Source organism: Bactrocera neohumeralis, chromosome 2 (assembly GCF_024586455.1).
Source record: "Bactrocera neohumeralis isolate Rockhampton chromosome 2, APGP_CSIRO_Bneo_wtdbg2-racon-allhic-juicebox.fasta_v2, whole genome shotgun sequence".
NCBI lineage: Eukaryota > Metazoa > Arthropoda > Insecta > Diptera > Tephritidae > Bactrocera > Bactrocera neohumeralis.
In genome coordinates, this window is record NC_065919.1 from 3264691 (window position 1) to 3283453 (window position 18763).

The following is an 18763-nucleotide window of genomic DNA, read 5'->3' on the forward strand; positions in this document are numbered from 1 at the left end:
AATTTATGTGAGCGGGAAATTTCTTTGACACAAATTGATGTCATCAATTATGTACGTGGTTGAGAGCCGCCCAATAGCCCTGCCGCCGCCAAATACCGTCTCAGCATCATTCAAGCACATTCCATTTCGCGCTCAACTCTGGCAAACTTACTTCACTCGCCACATAAATTTCTTCAGAAACAGCTATTCGCTTTGTACAGTGGAGTGTGAAATTCTACAACCGCCCCGTCGACCAACAACACAACCACTTTGACTTATCAATGACCGCGAAAACAACTGGTTTCTTTGTCTCTATGTTTGTTGCTCTTTCCTATTGATTTTCCTCTAGCTCATCTCGCGCCGCTGCTGCGGTGTTAATTGCAATTCCAGTTGTTTGGCCGCCAGAAAATGTCGTAAATTATTCGTTTGGCATTCTGACAGCTGGAAATATATGCACGTGTGTATTACCTAGTTGCTACAAACTCGCATGGCTGTTTTTCAGGTAGTGGAAATCACGATTTATTTCCTTATTTTCAATTTGGCATTCTTTCATACACCTGGTTTTGGTTGCTGCCTGCTCATATAAAAGCGATTTCAAGTATTTTCGTTTTGTTTAGATTAAATCAAGCGTTAGCCATTAGAGAAAGTTTTCTGCTTAATGAGTGCTCAGAGCTTGGGCAATTGATGCTGAGTTATTTAGTATTTTTAGTACAAGTGAGCTTAGAGGCGGAGGAAGTAATTAAAGTCAAATTGTATTGGTCAAGTTTTGAAACTATTTTTATACTTTCTAGCAACGTTTTTGGCCCGCCCTAATTTCCAACCGGTCTCAGAAATATATGTTTGAGTACTTGTATCTACATTTGCACAGCTATTTTTAATCTCTTTTCGTGGATAGTAGGTTTAATACGAGATTCTAGTGTAAAAGGCGGTAGAGAGCTGACTTTTCTTCTAACAGAACTGCTAAGGTTATTTATTAGATTTTAGAAATCATACTTAATCAATAACAATTATTTTTTTGTTAAATTAATTTAAATTTTCATTTAACTTTATTATAACTGTTTCCTTCATATTGAAGAAAGAGGTAGTATCTGCTCTCTAATTATAATTGGCTTACCTAAGTAAGTGGTTATGGTAACAGGTCAATTGAAGAGTCCCGTCCTGAGACAAAGATGGCGCTACTAGAATGAAATCCATATGATTTTTAGTTAGCCCTAACCTTCAAAAGGCGCGTGTATAAAATTGACAGCTGTCATTGATACAAATTTGCTTTTTGAAGGAAAAAAATACAGTTGAAGCAAAACTTGGCTCCGGGCACTGCCCTAGGAAAATCAACCATGAAGTGTGGGTATGCTAAATTAAGAGGTGGTTTTCTGCTTAACGAACACCGAGGATTTCGAACGTAGTGGATGCCCAAAAGAGATTGTTACCGACGACAATATCAAAAAAGTCCGCAAAATTATTTTGGACGACCGCAAAGTGAAGTTGCTTGAGATAGCAGGCACTCTAAAGATATCAACTGAACGTGTACATCATATCACACACGAATACTTGGGTATGAGAAAGCTCTGTGCAAAGTGGATGCCGCTGGAGAGCACTGTTGACCAAAAACAATGATGTGTTGATGATTCGGAACAGTTTTTGGAGATGTTCAAACGTAATAAACTTAAGTTTTTGCGTCGATATGTGACAATCGATGAAACATGGCTCTATCATTTCACTGCGAATTTCAATCAACAGTCGTTTGAATGGACTGGACATGATGAACCCGCTCCAAAGGGTGGAAAAACGCAACAGACGACTGGCAAGATTATTGCGTCCATATTTTGGGAAGCACCATCAACAGCGACTATTACATAGCGTTATACACATCGTTTGATGGGCGAAATCGCCATGAAAACGGGCAACTCGTGGCTATTGAATAGTGTTGGAAAAACATTAAACCTAGAAGAATATCACTTTCGTTAGATTATTTATTAAAAGAAAAACGAATTGAAACAATTACGCATTTCAATAATTCACGCAGATTTTCACGATATATCTCGAAAAAGATTAATAAACGCCAGCAACATCAAATGATTAATTTAATTAAAATCACTTTAACTAGTTAAAAATAATTTTCTCTAATTACTACCATGCTCCGAATAATTTTCCGATAAATATTGCTTGAAATTTTGAATTCATAAATAAATTTTCTATTATATGCGCACTACCGGCAACATTCCGATTTGCAATAGAAAAACCAAAATCAAATCCAACTCAAGGCAGTAACGCCTATAGTTGGAAAACAACAGAAAAAAGGCAGAGAAAAATACAACAACAAATCAATATTAAATAATTACAACAATGAAATGCGATGGTAACATGCTGTGTAGCAACACTTCACTGCCACATCATGCCGCAAGACACAGCACACGCGTGCATACTTCAAGTCATGCTGTTGGATCATGCCGCTGTTGTTGTTGTTGCTGCATGTTGTTGCTTCGCATGCTGCTGTAATATGTAGCGGTGATGTAATGATCATAACGCATGTCTAATAAATAATACAAATGTTTGTAAGTATAGGTGTGTATGTGTGAGTGAGTTGTGCAAATGAAGTGTTCGCATATTGTAATTTTTCTTTAAACATTACTTTATTATGTTTATGGATTTTAATACAAATACAATGCATTTGCATTAGCATTAACAGCAAAGTAATTAAAATCGATATTTATTGCTTTTTTTGCTTTGTTTTGCGCATATTGACCTTTAACAGTTTTTTTTTATTTTAAACGAATTCGTTTTATTACTTATTTAAAAAATAAATATGAAATATTTTGGATTGTAAGCAATTTGTTCGACACAAATAAGTCAGTGTTGCATGTTATGATGACTTTCGATTTATTTTCAACGATTTGACAATTTCTTTTTTTATATTTTTTTTGAAAGTTAATTATTTTTCTTTTAAAAACTCTTCATAAATATGCAGATATTATTTAAATGTCGAAAAAATTACACATTTATATTGAAAATTACATTTCTATGTGTAAATGAGAATTATATAATTGTAATATATAAAATTTCCAAAAAATTATAAGAAATGCAAAACTAAGACCAGTCATAAAAATTATGAAAAAAAGTTAAAACAAAAAATATGACTTAATTTTTTAACATTTTTTTATTGGCTTTTCAATAAAACATAGTTATTTGAAACGGCCAGTTTAAAACAAATCTCAGTCTGAAACAAAATTGCTTGAGTGCACCAAAATATTATTAATTTCAGTCTTCAAATAAATTCCGAAAAATATTATTTTTTATTATTTAATCCAAAACAAATAATAAACACTTTTAAATAAAGAAAAAGACAGATAAATAAATATTAAAAATATAAAATAAAGTAATATATGTAAGCGTCGTTCAGCTTCTTTGCTCTCACTCTTCAACACAACATCTGATCTAAAGCTTTTCACGTGCTCAAACACAATAAGCACTCTTCTCAACTTGAATATCCACTTAACAACAAAACATTACTCAAACTCTTTACTTGCTCAAAATATTTGAAGCTTCAGTGCAAGGCGATTTCTAACAGCTTCTAGAAACATCTGCAACATCACACGAACATAATCTTGATTGCAGTGGAACAGCGGCGACAACAGCACTCAGTTTAATACCGCAAAAACAACAATTCAGTTAACAAACACCTACACATATATTATGCATGTGTGTGTATGTTGCATGTCTGTTGAATGTTAAACCGCCATGAAAAGGTCAATTCTCCAGCTCAATTGGAATGTGGTGAATAAACAGCCAAATTGAAAAAAAAAACATAACTAGTAGTTGTAATGAATAAAAAGTATTAAAAAAATCTCAAAACAACAAAAGCAACTGAACTAAATGAAATAAGAAAAACTATTCAACTGCACGAACAACAAATATGCGGCGCCACAAAAGCCAAAAGAAACATAAATTAGTGTCAGGCGAATTGATGATTATGATGTTGATGGTAATGACTTGGAAGCATGATAAGCGAAGATCATTAGAAAGAGCGCTTCATGCATGTGGCAAACTGCGTGCAACATTATCTAGCAGCCAAAAACAACAAACATTGTTGCTACAATGATGAGCTGAGAAGATCTATTGCTTAACAGGAGAACGCATAGCGGCTATTGACGCTTTCAATTAATGAGCTGGAAAATAGAAGCGAGGCATGCGCACAGAATGTAGTAAACAAGTGGACAAGTGAAGGTTAGCATGTGTTGCACTTGAATGCGTATAGAAATGTGCATGCAAAGCGCTGGAATTATATGCCAGAGTTTTTAGTGGTGCGGTGACTAGCAAGTTTGTTGCTTAAGTCTTTTGTTTGAAATTTTTTTTTACTTAACGGTATTATCTCTTAAATCTAATTTATTATAACTTATTTATTTTATTATAACTAATTCTTACAGGGCGGATACTTTGGTTCCCACTAAGAAAATTCTATTAATAAACTTAAATCATTCATTTTATTATTATTATTTTTAAAAAATAACACAATTTATAACAAGTATTTTGTTTTTGTTTTCAAATATTAATTACCTTCGCAACTTTTTAAAGCTATTTTTCATAAATAGTTGAGACATGCACCATTTATCAAAGCTGTGTCTTGACTAAATTGCAAAAATATCATTTCATGTCGAAATTGATTGTTATATACAAATATAAAACGTGCACGACTAATTTTTCTACCCAATGCTTATTGAAAAGTCTGCTTTTATAACAGTACTCTAGATTTACCTTTAAATTTTTTTGACTTTTTCGCCTACAAAATGTCACAAAGTTATGTCATCCTCAATGACGGCTAAATTTTCGCCTTACCCACAGATGTCATTCACACCGCATTTAAGAATACGCAATGCCACACACGCCACATAATACTACATAAATTCATAATTAAGTACCGCTTCGCATTGAATTGTCGCTTTCTTGTTGACGCCCACACACGCACACACACTTTCTGAATTTCCGTAATAAGGAAAAAGACCGTAAAGCAACATAACGTAATACCCATAAAGCTCTAAAGCTTGTCACCACACACTGTCCGCTGAATGCTAACGAATCAACGACCCAAATACGATACGAATTTGGACATAGTTGGACCGTTACGAAAACTTTTCGTCACAAGCATGTGTAGACGAAATACCAAAAGTCGCGGCAAATAAGCAAAACGTATTGGGGTGCAATATTTTTTGGACAAACTACAGTCGACAAATGAAAGCGCTTGCCGCCAGTGAATGTGCAGTTGTGCAAATGAGTCATTATTGCCAAATACGGACGGACATATGTAGCTGTGTTGCCGACATGCGGATGTGCGTGTGTGACCGCGCGAATGTGTTGCGGCGACAAGCTGCGCACGCGCGTTGACTTTGGTGTTAATAATCGTAATTAAAAGCGCAAATGACATGACTGCATCTTATTTCATTTATGCATTAAAAACTTACATATTATTTTGTCTGTAGATGTAAGTGTTTTTCATGTAATGCTTAATTTGCGTGTCCAGTTGAATTTTATACAAATATTTTATTAAAATTTGCTTCTTTTTTCTTCTTATTGTATTTTATTTGCTTCAGTCACTCATTATCTAACTTGCAGGCCTGAGCGCTCGCTCTGCTTCTTGAGTACAGCAATTTGTTTCTGGCTTGAAGAGCCCACACACGTAAGTATTTGCCGCCGGCGTTTTTGTCGTGCTTTGGTGTTTGTTGTCGCATCCGCCATTGTTTTCGGCATCATCAAAAATTATGAATTTTTTATTGTTGTTGCATTGTTAGTTACTTCGTGCCACTCTTCCGGTCAATCGATGAAACGTGAAAGAAAAGCAAAACTGTAAAAACCCAAATGCTAACAAGTGCGAGTGTGCATGTGTAAGTCTGTGTGTTTTTACGTGTAATTTTCCTTGAAATATGTAAATGCGTGCATATTGACTGCAAAATAAAACACGCTTGAGCACATCCGTCTCAATGCACCTTTTCGTTGTTTTCTTTATTGTGTGTTTTTATTTATTTTTTGAGTCTGCTTCGACTTTTGCTTTTAAGCGGCATTTGCTTTACTCCTCTTATTTATTTTTTCTTTTGCTGTCCATCACCCTTTGAAACCAATGCCTTGTCTTGACTTAAATGCTGAAGTGCAGTTTGAGTGAAGTGCGGAACGTGCGCTGCTTTCATAAATAGCGGTACCACACATTCAAGTACCAATAACACAAAGGACCTGACTAAGTATGCAACTACTTATTCTGTAATTGCGACTTAAACACCTTTATTGAGGGATATAAAATGAAATAAATGCGGGGGACGAGCGCCATTAGCTTGCATGTATATGTTCTGGAAATATGCTATAAACAGTGAGAAGAAATTCATTCAAGAAAGTTGCTGCCTGAGAAATCCAACTACATATTAATATCATTAAAGTCGATTTTCGAGAAAATAACGAAATGATATAACAAATGAATTGAAAGTTTGCGTACATAAACCTGTATTTTCATAAAATTAATAAACAAAAAGATAAAATTAAAAAAAAAAAATGTGGCAACTACTTTGGTAATATTTTTCAACTCTCACTTTTCTTAAAACTTTTTTTTTCTGTGTAATAATTGGTTTAATTTATAGATATTTTGAAATAAACATATTTAAGGGGTTACATCGGGTAAAAACCAGCCTTTTATCAAAATTTTTTTCTCATATATAAAATGAAATATTTTATTAGAATTTTTAGTTGTTACTAACGAACACTATTAACAAAGAAATTCTGAAATTTTTGGAAAAAAAATATTTTAAACAAGGCCATTGCGCCGCTTGAGAAAATATTGGTAGTCGAAAAAGTATTTTCGTATTTCTAATCAAACTTCAACTTATTTTTTTCATATTTGTCATAATAAATAAATAAAAAAATATGCACCATTTTGGTCCACCACTTTTTGCCATTTTTCCGCTAGAGACATTATTCCATCACTGTAAAACTTTCATCAGTGCGAATCGAAATTTCTAGAAAGGACGCCAACGAACCATTGTTGTGCCACACCAACTAAGACAGCATCATTTCCGTAAATTTCCAAAAATTCATTGGTGGCTTGCGTGGCATTCTTCCCTTTTTTATAAAAAAGTTTCAAAATTAAGCGATTTTCTTCATTATTTTCACTAATTTTTGAACAGCTGTAACTTTCATTTTTTCAATTTCCGCGAATTTAATTTTTTTTTTTGGTTAATGAAGCTTAAAATCTCTTTTTTCTAACATTATATGGTTTGACACAATGTTATTGGTAACACTGGAGGTATATGACTGCAACAACATCTATTGACAAAATACGAAAAGACTTTTTCGACCAAAAATATATTTCTCGTGCTAAATTTTTTCATTTTTAAGCAGAGTTTAAGTAAATAGCAGCCATTCTCAAAAACTTTTCTCTGAAAAAAGTTTCTCTCTTTCGTTTTGTGTCATAAGCAGGTGGAAGAGATTCCAGCATTTAATTTATTTTATGAATTTAACTGTAATAAACGAATTACTTGTTAAAAAAGAATATTGGAAAAGCGAAAATTTCAAAAATATTTGCCAACATAGGTTACGAACTAAATAGGTTACTGTACTTTATTAATTTTTTAGCCCAAAAATTGTTTAAAATGTGGCAACTTCCTCATTAAATATTATACATTTTTCACACTTTGATGCTTTAGTGTTTAGTATTTATTTATCTCATAAAAAAATTGTAAAACTTCTGACAACCTTTTACGTTTTTAACATTTCAGTATGTTCAGTGTATAACTTCTGTTATTTACATTTAAAACGTCAATTCTTTCTATTCATTGCTTCTATTTATATTTTTGCTAAAACGCTTTAATCTTAACTTCATTGCTTGTAAACTCAACGCTATTAGTTCTCGGCGGTTTTACATGCAATTTATTCCAAATTCGTTGGTGTCATTGTACATTTGCTGTTTTACTTCCTTTGAATAGAAATTGCAGTTTGTGTTGACTTCACCTAGAATCTGCACTATACGAACCAATATATAAACTATATAATATGTTTGTATATACAACTGAAGCAAGGCGAAAGGGCTAAGAAGTAGCTTTCAGCAGCGCACTCCAGCCAACGTTCACCGGGCCATTCGTCCGCAAAGTCTAAGTGCCGCTAAGCCGCGTGAGGGTTATTGACATGAACCTTGAGTTCTGTGTGTGCGCAAATAAAGAGTGTTATTTTTGCTATAATTTTACTTATTTCTTATTTATTTTCATGTTTATTTATTCCCTTCTTATTTTCTTTTTTGCGATTTCTTGTTTATTCCATTCACAACGTCGCTATGGCACTTCCTTTACGCCACAACACACATTGCGATTATTTACATTCTTACATATGAATGTGTGCGTGTATGTATGAGTATGTTATGGAGTGATCAGCTTAGCAGTTGTCTGTGGTGTTGGCAGTAATGGCGCAAATAGCGGCGTCCACAAATTGGTGAAATTTCATTCAATTAGAATGCCATTCTTGGTGGCTAAGCAGTTGTTGGCGATTTGCACACGCCTCGCTCTGCTGACAGCGTTAACAATATGATTGCCCACTTAGAGAGTTACTTTTTCTACTTAGCATTGGCAGATTTGAGTATATACGAATGTAGACACATAGAAACTAGTGGCGAAAAATAGTAGCAGAAGAACAGTGAGAAAGTGTTTCATTAAAATGTGTGAAGAATCAAAAGAGTTTGGCAACGAACTTGTTCTATACTTGCTCACCCATTATAATTGATGGTCTATAACTCAAATATATAAAATATAATATACGTTTTTTTATATTATAGAATATTGCATAATATTCTACAGAAAAAATAAATTAATAAATTTTTAATTGTTTACTTTTTTAATTAATTAATTTATTTATTAATCAGTTCTTTTAACATATTTCTTGTTTTTCAAGCTTGCACATTTTTTTTTTTGATAATTTTTGTGGAAAAAATATATTTAACACCGCTAAGAAATCGAAATGAATAATATAATATTTATATATGTATATAATTTTTAGAATTTTATTATCGCTGTGCTGGCAAAATTAATTACTTTATAATTTCTTAAACAATTTGCTGCGCATAGAAACGCAGTGTTAAGTAAGAGCTGCCATTCAATTATTACGCCATATTTTGTTTTGACATACTAATTGCTTCTAGCACTGTTGTTGTTGTTGTTGTTTTTAAGTTTGACTATGCATTATGTTTATTTTTATTTTCTATTCACCATAATCTTTGCGTAGCCGTCTAATTAATTTCCATTCACACCCATTACTTATGCAATACATTAGTGAGAACTCACCTTCCCTATTCAACTAAGCCTAAATATGATATATAAAGTTTATACTCAATCATTAGCCATTAGACCAATAGTAATAATTGAATTTCAGGTTCAGACGTATCCTCAAATATACAATATTTTCTCGGTTGGGGCACGCTACAAGACACATATACAACCTTGAGGCTTCACAAGGGCATAAATGTGTACTCAATATACACGGTACATGCTTGTATATAATAATACTGTCTAAATATATATTAAATCTGCGCTTCAGAATACTGACACACGTTCTTTTGGTGTGATAGGAGCTGATTTTGATTTATGACTGGCTGCAAATTTTTACTGCCAAACTCGTCTTTTGTACTTGGCATACCAAACTTGGTTGTTTTAGATGCAGTGGCTTACATGTTTCAGCTACTTTTGCAGATTTTCATATTTTAAACAGTTCTAAGAACTTGAACAATGAGTCCGACAAAATTTTTTGCTCTTCAATTATTTGAAGATTTTTATGACTTGTTGGTACAAACAAATATTTTCTTTCATATAAAATGAAAATTAGTGTTTTTGTATAGTCTTTTACGTATGCAATAATCTTTATGATCTTATTTACTCCTATGGCATAGTGTGTGAACGCTGCTTTATTTTACACAAACAGTTGTAGATTTATAATATAAAAAATTAAGATAATTAATAAATATTGGTAAATTTAAATTTTTCTCACAAAGTCATATATGAAATTTTTAAAAAACACATTATGGCACAGCGCCTTTAAACACAGTTGCCATTCGTATATTTATTTATAAAAAGTAATATTTATATTATATATATATATTTATATATATACATTTATTTATACATATATACTATGTAGCCCGTATTGTTCTTATATCCATGTATCTTCATTCAATCGCTAACTTTCAAAAACGGTGCTTAATAAATATTTCCGCGCATTATGCATTACCCCGAATTCCTAATAATGAACTTACTTTAGCAAAGGTTACTTCTAAGCTACAACCTCAGTTTTATATAGGCAACCTTTTCGTTCACACCGTTTTTTCTTTACCTTTTGCTTCTTTTCGCTCATTTAAGCTCTTCTAAGCTGCTGCCTTGCCGTTAATCTGTTCTTTGCCATCATTTAACTCAACGAATTCGCAACACGAAAATTAGCCGTGAATTCGACAGAAATGTGTATATTTAGCATTTAATTTGATTTGTTGGACACAACGTCTTTTAATGGCATTGTCATTGCCCACCTTTTGTGCTTGAGCTCATAACTTAAAATTTTTTATTTATTGTGTTCTAAGGAACTATGAGTCATGCAGAACAGCTTTAACCGTTTCTCCGTTTGGCAGGTAATTGTGGATTTGAAACTAACGGCTTTTGAGTGTGTAAGCAGTGATATTTGACGAAATAAGAAATTAATAACAAATTCGTAAAGAAAGTTTATATAAAAAAGAAGAAGAAGAATAGTTGAAATAAAGTAAAATGGTATGAAGTACTCAATAAAAAATGGCAGTAATATTTTTTTCAACTTTAAACCACAAAATTTTATTTCTTTAAAACTTGCCTGATATGTATATACATATCTTGACCAATAGGCACTACTATTTCAATGCTCGCAACTGTATATATGTATTTTTAGTAATAGTCAGCATACATTATAATTAAATTTACGTTTTATCGACTGTTCTTACTGCTGCGAGTTGATTTCTTTCGCTCATTTTGTAGTTCTCAGTTTTTACTTATGAAAAAATGAACCAACTCAACATAATTTAAGGGTTATGTTCAATAAATAATAATAAAAAAATATTATATAAGAATTCAAATGTCAGAGAGATTGTTGGAATTACAATAATATTGACGAAAATTGTTGTCTTCGCACAGAATTATACCCATATAAGAAGTATAAAGTTTATTTAAACGAGTTTGGATTTTCTTTTATTATTCTAACGGACTAACTTACAACCAAAAGCATATTCTTGGGGTCGAGTTTTGTTGAAAATTTATGCCAGAAAACTCTAGAAAATTTTTTATGCAATTGTTTCATCAATTATATAAACCACTCGAATATCAGGGACTAAAATAAATCTCATTGGCATATTTATTAGCTTCCTAATTTTTAACCAATAAAATTTAATACATTAGAATGAAGTTATTAATTAAAATTAATAATAGAACTAATAATCTCTTTTAATGAAAAGCATTGCATAACTGTTAGTAACCGGATTTCTGGTTATTGACACCACTAGCTCAAGTAGCTATTCTCCGTGATTTGTCGCAGTTTTATCTGCCAATCACAATGAATGCATGTTTTCCTCTACTTTCCTCTATTCTTCTGATATTTACATTTTTTTATTTGCGCTCATATCAGTTTGTAATCTTATTGTCACGTTCCAGAAAGAAAAATAAAATTATCTGCTAGAAATAATCATGATTAAGTAGAAATAACTTTGCATTTATCAGCGAATACAAATGTCAACGAGTAAGGAAGAACTAAGTTCGGGTGCAATCGAACATTTTATACTCTTCCAGCTTGCAGAAATCAAAGGCAGGGTAATACCTTAAGGTGTAAAACGTCTACCAAAGTACCGGAATCCAAGCAATTTTATTTATGCATACACTATATATAATCATAAACGATGACTACTTCTCTTGGACTTTGCAAGTGAACTCCATCTGGTATCTCAAACGACCAAACTGGTCTGTGCGTGGCTTACCAGATTAACCTAACTTAACCTACTCATATACTGACCGACATTTGCAAAAAATGTACCTCCCATACAATCACCAATCATATGGAGTACAGTCAGCCGAATGTTCAAAAATCCTGACATTAGTGTAATTAGGGATAGATCAAGTTTTGGCCTAATTTTACCTGTTACACTGTCATGAGAAGAACAAGGTCATTGAGATAACTCACATATTGGCTGATGAAAGTAAAAAATCACCAAGAATTTCGTAATCTTTATATTAGGTATATGGGAAGTATTGACTCGATTCAACCTATTTTTGACACACAGATATTCTACTAGGAGAACTAGTCTGAATTTCAATCATATATCTCAAACATTGATCAATATAACCGTTATGTGAAAAAAACTATTATACTCAGTAGCAACATGTTGCCAGAGTTTAAAAACTAAATGTGATTATGTGACCTTAACCAGCCAGAACCTTTCTAAAACAGTGATGGCTAATATAATAAGTTTTTATGACATTTTCGTGGAAAAACTTCCTTGCAATGTAATTGTGATTTCAGTTTTGATTTTATTTCAAATTATTCTCAAAGAAAAAGTTTAACGCTTCAATTTACCTCATTGCATATTATATTAAAAGCGACGCCCTCATGGCACCAGCAGCGCAGTTAAGCACATTTTCATACATACATATGTATATTATATAGATATACTTACATAGTGTTTATAGATGTATGTATAGTAAGTGCATGTGCCGGCGCTTGCGTTTCTCCCGCGTGCTTGGGTCGTGCCCACTCAGCGGATGTGTTAAAAGCACGTTCCAAACACGCTTCTCCGCTTAGATAAATTCGTAAAACATAGTCATGAGTGTGTACATATGTATGTATGTATATATTATGCACATACGTAATTCACGCATTTGGCTTTTACTGTTGTTGCTCTTCGCTTGCTGTGTTTACGGGCATGAAATGTAATTAATTATTTGCGCGTTGAATTCTGGTATTATCAGATATTTAATGACATGGAAAATAATTAATTTTTTAACAAATAACATTTTTATTTCATGCAACGATTTGCTAAGCAATTAAGCATAATTTTTTAGAATGTCGTCAAATGTATTAATGCTATGCTATTACAGACCTCTTAGACAGTGTTTCTTGGAAATTCTGCTAAGATCAAATATGTGTGCCTATTAATTGCGGAATCCGAAAAACCTTTCTAACCATCAACCGGTTTTGCGTTAGAGACCTTTGGTTCATATAAAACCTCTGAGAGCTTAATGTTTAGTCAAGCGACCCATCCAACTTTTATTCTGATCCAAAACCACAGTGATCTCATGAGATGATCTTACGCGACGGGTTTTCAAGAGTATTTTCTCTCTGTCCTATAGTCTTATCTCTCTCTCTCAATATTAATTTATCACTGCAGTCACCACTTAGTTGAAACCTTTCTAAAAGTATTTCAACATTCTGCATAAAAATTAAAATATTATTATTCTCTTTAGTGAATTTCCGAATTAATTAATATAAAATCCTCAACTTTTTTTCTTCTAGATTCTGACGCCAATTCCACTGTAGCCTCATCAACAGAGGTACCGCTTCCTGCAGCAGAGACCACAATATCGGCGCAACATGACGACGCTGCTGCGCCGAGCACGGCCACGACTAACAACAGTGCGCCTGCGCCACCATCCGGCTTACCGGTGACCACAATAGAACCGATCGCCACTACCGAGCCAACGACCACGCCCACTTACGAATATAGCAGCGAGCGACAGGCAAAGGAGCATAAAGAACATGATGGCGACATTAGTGCGCATCAAACTATTACAACAACAACGACTAGCGCAACGCCCGAACTGAATGAAGCCATCGTAGTACCACATGTATTGGCCGAGCATGCGCATCAGATTATCGAAGAGGAGAAGGCTGAGCACAATCACAATCACACACACTTGACCAAATATGAAGCGGAGCATATACAACACATACACGGACATCATGGACACGAACACGCGCACGAACACGAACACGAGCACGAACACGCGCTTGATCACGAGCACATACATAGTGATGATGACGATCACACACATCATGATGAACATGCGCTACATGATCACATCGCTGAAGAGCACTCGACGGAGCATGTGATCTCCTCAACTGCGAATGACATTTTTGCCGAGAACAAAGAACCCAGTCAACCGTTAGACATTCAGCCTGTTGGCGGTGTCAAGAGTGAAGATAATGAGCATGACGCACACAACGAAGAGAAGATAGTGCACACGCCCGCTGAAGTGTTGATCAATCAGATATCACATGAATTCGAAGAGGACAAGGACCTGAATAACTTTCGCCATCCGGCAACTCTGATCACTGCCAGCAATAGCGATGAATCGATGATGGCCGCAATGATGGCTGCAGCAATGCAGAAAGAAAACGAAAGTGATAGCACAGCTGCAGGTGCTGCGGGCGACGCAGCCGGGGCACAACACGAAGACGATCCATATCACGAGCATATAGTCTCCGAGCAACACGATCGCTTGGCGGAGCAGGAAGATTTTAAACTAATTGCCGAGGACATGAGCAGTTCCACAGAAGCGGCCACCGAGACGACAACCAAATCAACTGGAGAGGATGTTGCGAAAACGATTAGCACCGAAGAGAGCAAAACAATTGTTATGCCAGCAATGACTGAGTCGAACTCGACAAATGAGGAACGTGGACGCGCAATGAATATTGTGCACGAAGATGCTAAAGAAGAAGTGTCCGCAACAACAATAAAATCTAATGCCATTGAAGAACCAGTTGTGGTGCCGATGGTTGAAGGACAGTCTCACGATCATATTCATATGCACGATCATATGGACGCACAAACAACGCCAACAATAATACCACGCGACAGCATGGAACACAATAACAACAGCGCTGAAACGCACAACAACCATGACGAATCACCATCAACACCATTCCCACAACATTTCTTCTATCATGGCGAGGGTCGCTCTGTGGGCGATAGCATTTCGGCGGAGAACGATGATGTGCCATTGAACTATCATTACCACAACTTTGTGACCACAGAACGCGACAACAACAACAACAACAATAATAATAAAAGTGTTGTGCATAAGAGTGGTGCTTTGGTTGACTTAAGTGATATCAACATGGACGATGACGATCAAATGGATATGACGCACAACGCCTACGAACAACAACAACACCAGCAACAAAAATATGAACAAAATCAGCCTTTGGCAAACAGCCCAAACAATCATAGCGCCAATGACGAGCTGCAACAAGAGCATGAACATGAACATCAGTTGAAGATCACCGAGGTTACATCACCGGTGGTGGGCGCGGCCGCCATGCATCAAGACTGCACCGGCAGCGATGACAGAATGTACAAGGTAAGTGATGCATGAGTGTGTGTGTGTGTACCTTAAAACTGTGTGGTGAATACAAGGTGTCTGCAACAACAACAAAAACAACAAACGCTGTATTATTATATTAGAGGCGTAAGAATACCGAAATTTTAATTATATAATATAATGTTACATTACATGTATGTATGTATACTTTAGATAACGTGTGAAAATGCTTGATTTTCATATTTTATTTATTTCAAGTGCGTATCACTCCATTGTCCACAACTTATGTAACTTATTGCTAATTATGGTTTTCCCTTATCTTCTCTGTTTATTCGAAGTTAAATACTCTTCCGCCGTTACGTTTGGTCACATTACTAATCAATGCGCGTTCGGACGCTCCAGTCGATAAAACAATAGTGTTTTACTTTGAGGCAAAAAAGCCCGAATAAACTGCTTGGCGTTTCGCAATCAGCTCACGATTTCGAAAACCAGATTTCTGTGGCGCTTCATTAACAAGATTTTTCACTTTCTTCTCGCGTACCAGAAATCGAAAACACACTGAACACATACATACATAAGTGATCAGGTTTATTTTGACGATATTCTCTTTTTTGTTGTAATTTATGCACTTATTAAATTGCGTAACATTTTTTATTCGGCGAACTGGCGAAAATTGCTGAAGTTTTTGTTAGGGAACCGAGTTTTTTTTTAACATCATAACGGTATTTAGTTCAATTCAGCTGCAAATGTTGAATTCAGTGCTTATCACAAACGAAATAAGCAGTTTGGTTTATAAAGCACTGCCATTTTGTTGTGGTGCTCTCTTTAAAATAACAGTGAGAGTAAACGGAATCCATTTTAGTCTTCACCGCCAGCACTTTGAAGCTTATATTATTCCTTTAATCATTCTAAGAACTCCGAATCAGACACATAAGCCATTTCATCAGTTTTATATGAAGCTATTGGCACTACTCTATTGTTAAATCCTTTTCTTTTTTTGACAATCTCATCGAGATATATGATTTAATAAAAAGCCTCAAGGAGTTTTTGACAACATTGGCGATAACCCAGCTAATTATTTGCTATTAAAAGATAGCTATTCTATCACACAACCTGACATCAGAACACTACCGCTATGAATAGTCCACAAGTCCTTAATGGCGTATCTTTTTGAAGACAACATAAAACATAAAGAAATATTCAGCTTTCACCTCTCAAGCCAATATTACAAGCTGATATAAAAATCAAGCCAATTTTCACGGGCTTGGAATATATCCTATATGGTATATCCACTTTTATCTCAGAACAAGCCAATCTGAATTCCTTCGTGTATGCACCCTTTGAATTGATGAATCTGTTGCCGAGACTAAAAAGCTGTTTATGCTTAAGGTTTTGGGTTTGAGGTTTATTTAACAATATTAACTACAAGGATGTTGTATTTTTAGACAAGATCATGGACTATATGATCGGTAAAATATGGATGAACAGTGAGAAATATTCAGAAAATATATTAGAAACTATATTTAATATAATTAAGATCTAATTTTAGAGGTCAAACCAGCAAACATACCATATAAGACACATATTCACTAATTAAATGAATAAAGACAATACCAGAAATTGGAGAAATAATGATGCTTACAGCTTTACTCAAATTAAGCTACAGAGCTAGGGTTTCAGTGAACTTTTGCACGTATTTATTGAACTTCATACCTTCAATATTCAAAGAAAGTTCCAAGAGATTTAAAAGCTTTGTGATCGGCTTTAAGCACTTTGTCGATGTATGATGGTTTGCTTTTTCGTTTTTGGGTACCTTCGTATCTATTCCTAAACTAACCTAATCTGGATTTCTCATCCGAAAACTTAAGGTTCTTAAGATTTTTCTAACGCTTTTTTGCGATTTTAGTTGTTAGATGTATCAATTAGTATGATATGGTTCATATTAGCGTCTAACAGTTCGCAACAATGCGCTGAAACCCTGAAACCTTCGCAAATGTTAAAAGTGCTCTTTTCGAACAAGTGGCTCGCATACAATGTAGAGAATTGGTAACAGCTAAATAAATAATAATTACGTTCGATATTGTCGAGATATCCTTCAGTTCGATATATGCGGTTTTAAAAGAAGAAGAACCTTTTATGCATTACTCACATATAAGATTTCGGCAGCTATGCAGGAGATAGTATGAAATCTTAAATCTTTTGAGTTCGAAAAATCGTCTGATTTAAAGGCGGGTTACAAAAAACTCTACAGTTATAAAAGGAACTCGATAATTTGATATTTGATAAATTTACACTAAGTTAAGCTTTTTGAAAATTTGGAAGAAGTATTCTGTGAAAGGTGTTTCGAATGTTATGGATGGACTGATATGAGAATGGCAAATATTATTTTAGATCTAGCACACTTTAAGTCAAAATGAGAGTGAAAATTCTAAATCTTCGGCGACTTGGACATATCGTTCGAATGAATGTGCTATCGCTAGTTCTGAAAGTTTACAATGAAGTAACAGTTGGTGTTAAGAGAGAGAACGAGAGATCACCTCGCAGTAACTCGTCCAAAATAACTATAATTTTAAAACAAACATACTTTGAATAAAATCAGTTCAATTGTGTTATGAAATTACGAAGTTTCATATTAAGAAAGTGCGTACGCTGCCACATTATACGATACAGATATTAAATTCGCGTTTATGCAATCGAAATTTCGATATCCACTTAAGGTGTCGCCAAGCAGTCATACTTTTCGTCAAAGCTTTAATTATAATATTTACAATGGTCTTATAGTTTACAGTAATCGAGCTGCCACCAAATGGTACGAAGCGCCACTCGCGCCCATCGCAACCGACAGACCAGTACCGGCAACAATACACATGCACTTGCAACTATAAGTGTGCCTGTGTGTACACATTTGTAAGCACTCAAGTGTGTGTGTGTGTGTTGCCGGCCGGTACTCATTAAAGCGTTGCATAGCTGTCGGTGCGACGTCAACACGGGTTTTTACCTGCACAGTCTGCTTGCCGTAAGCGCTTACAAACATACAAACAAACATATTAACTCATATTGCAGTTACGTGTGCACTTACATATGTATATATGAGCGTGCGTTTGTGTGTGTGCACATACTTACTTTCAGCTTGGCTATCTGTCTTTTGACTTGTGTATTTTATTTTGCACTTTCATTGATGCCTTTACGTATACCTGGGCTCTGTTGGCTCCGTTGGCTGTGTTGGCTCAGCTAATGAAAACGAAAAACGAGAAAACGCAATTTAAAAATCGAATTTTACTTTCACTTTTCAAAATGGTCTGCAAATATTTTCATTTATTGTCGTGTTGTTTGCCCACTTAAACGGCAGTGAAGCATTCAGTCGCTTCGTGACGCATTTCGTGTCAATAGCTGCGCTGCTGGACATGCACATGCCACAATGCGCTCGCCGACCACCGCGTTCCGCC

General features: G+C 34.7%; 1 protein-coding gene across 4 annotated transcripts in view; it reads left to right on the top strand.

The window, feature by feature from the left end:
- The window catches only part of LOC126751152 (putative epidermal cell surface receptor), a 49495-nt gene that overhangs the window by 17328 nt on the left and 13404 nt on the right, over positions 1-18763 (top strand). For all 4 annotated transcript variants that reach the window (XM_050461168.1, XM_050461165.1, XM_050461167.1 and 1 more), the window contains exon 3: positions 13507-15356. In XM_050461168.1, the coding sequence (XP_050317125.1) occupies positions 13507-15356 (1850 nt within the window). The remainder of the gene's footprint in view (positions 1-13506; positions 15357-18763) is intronic.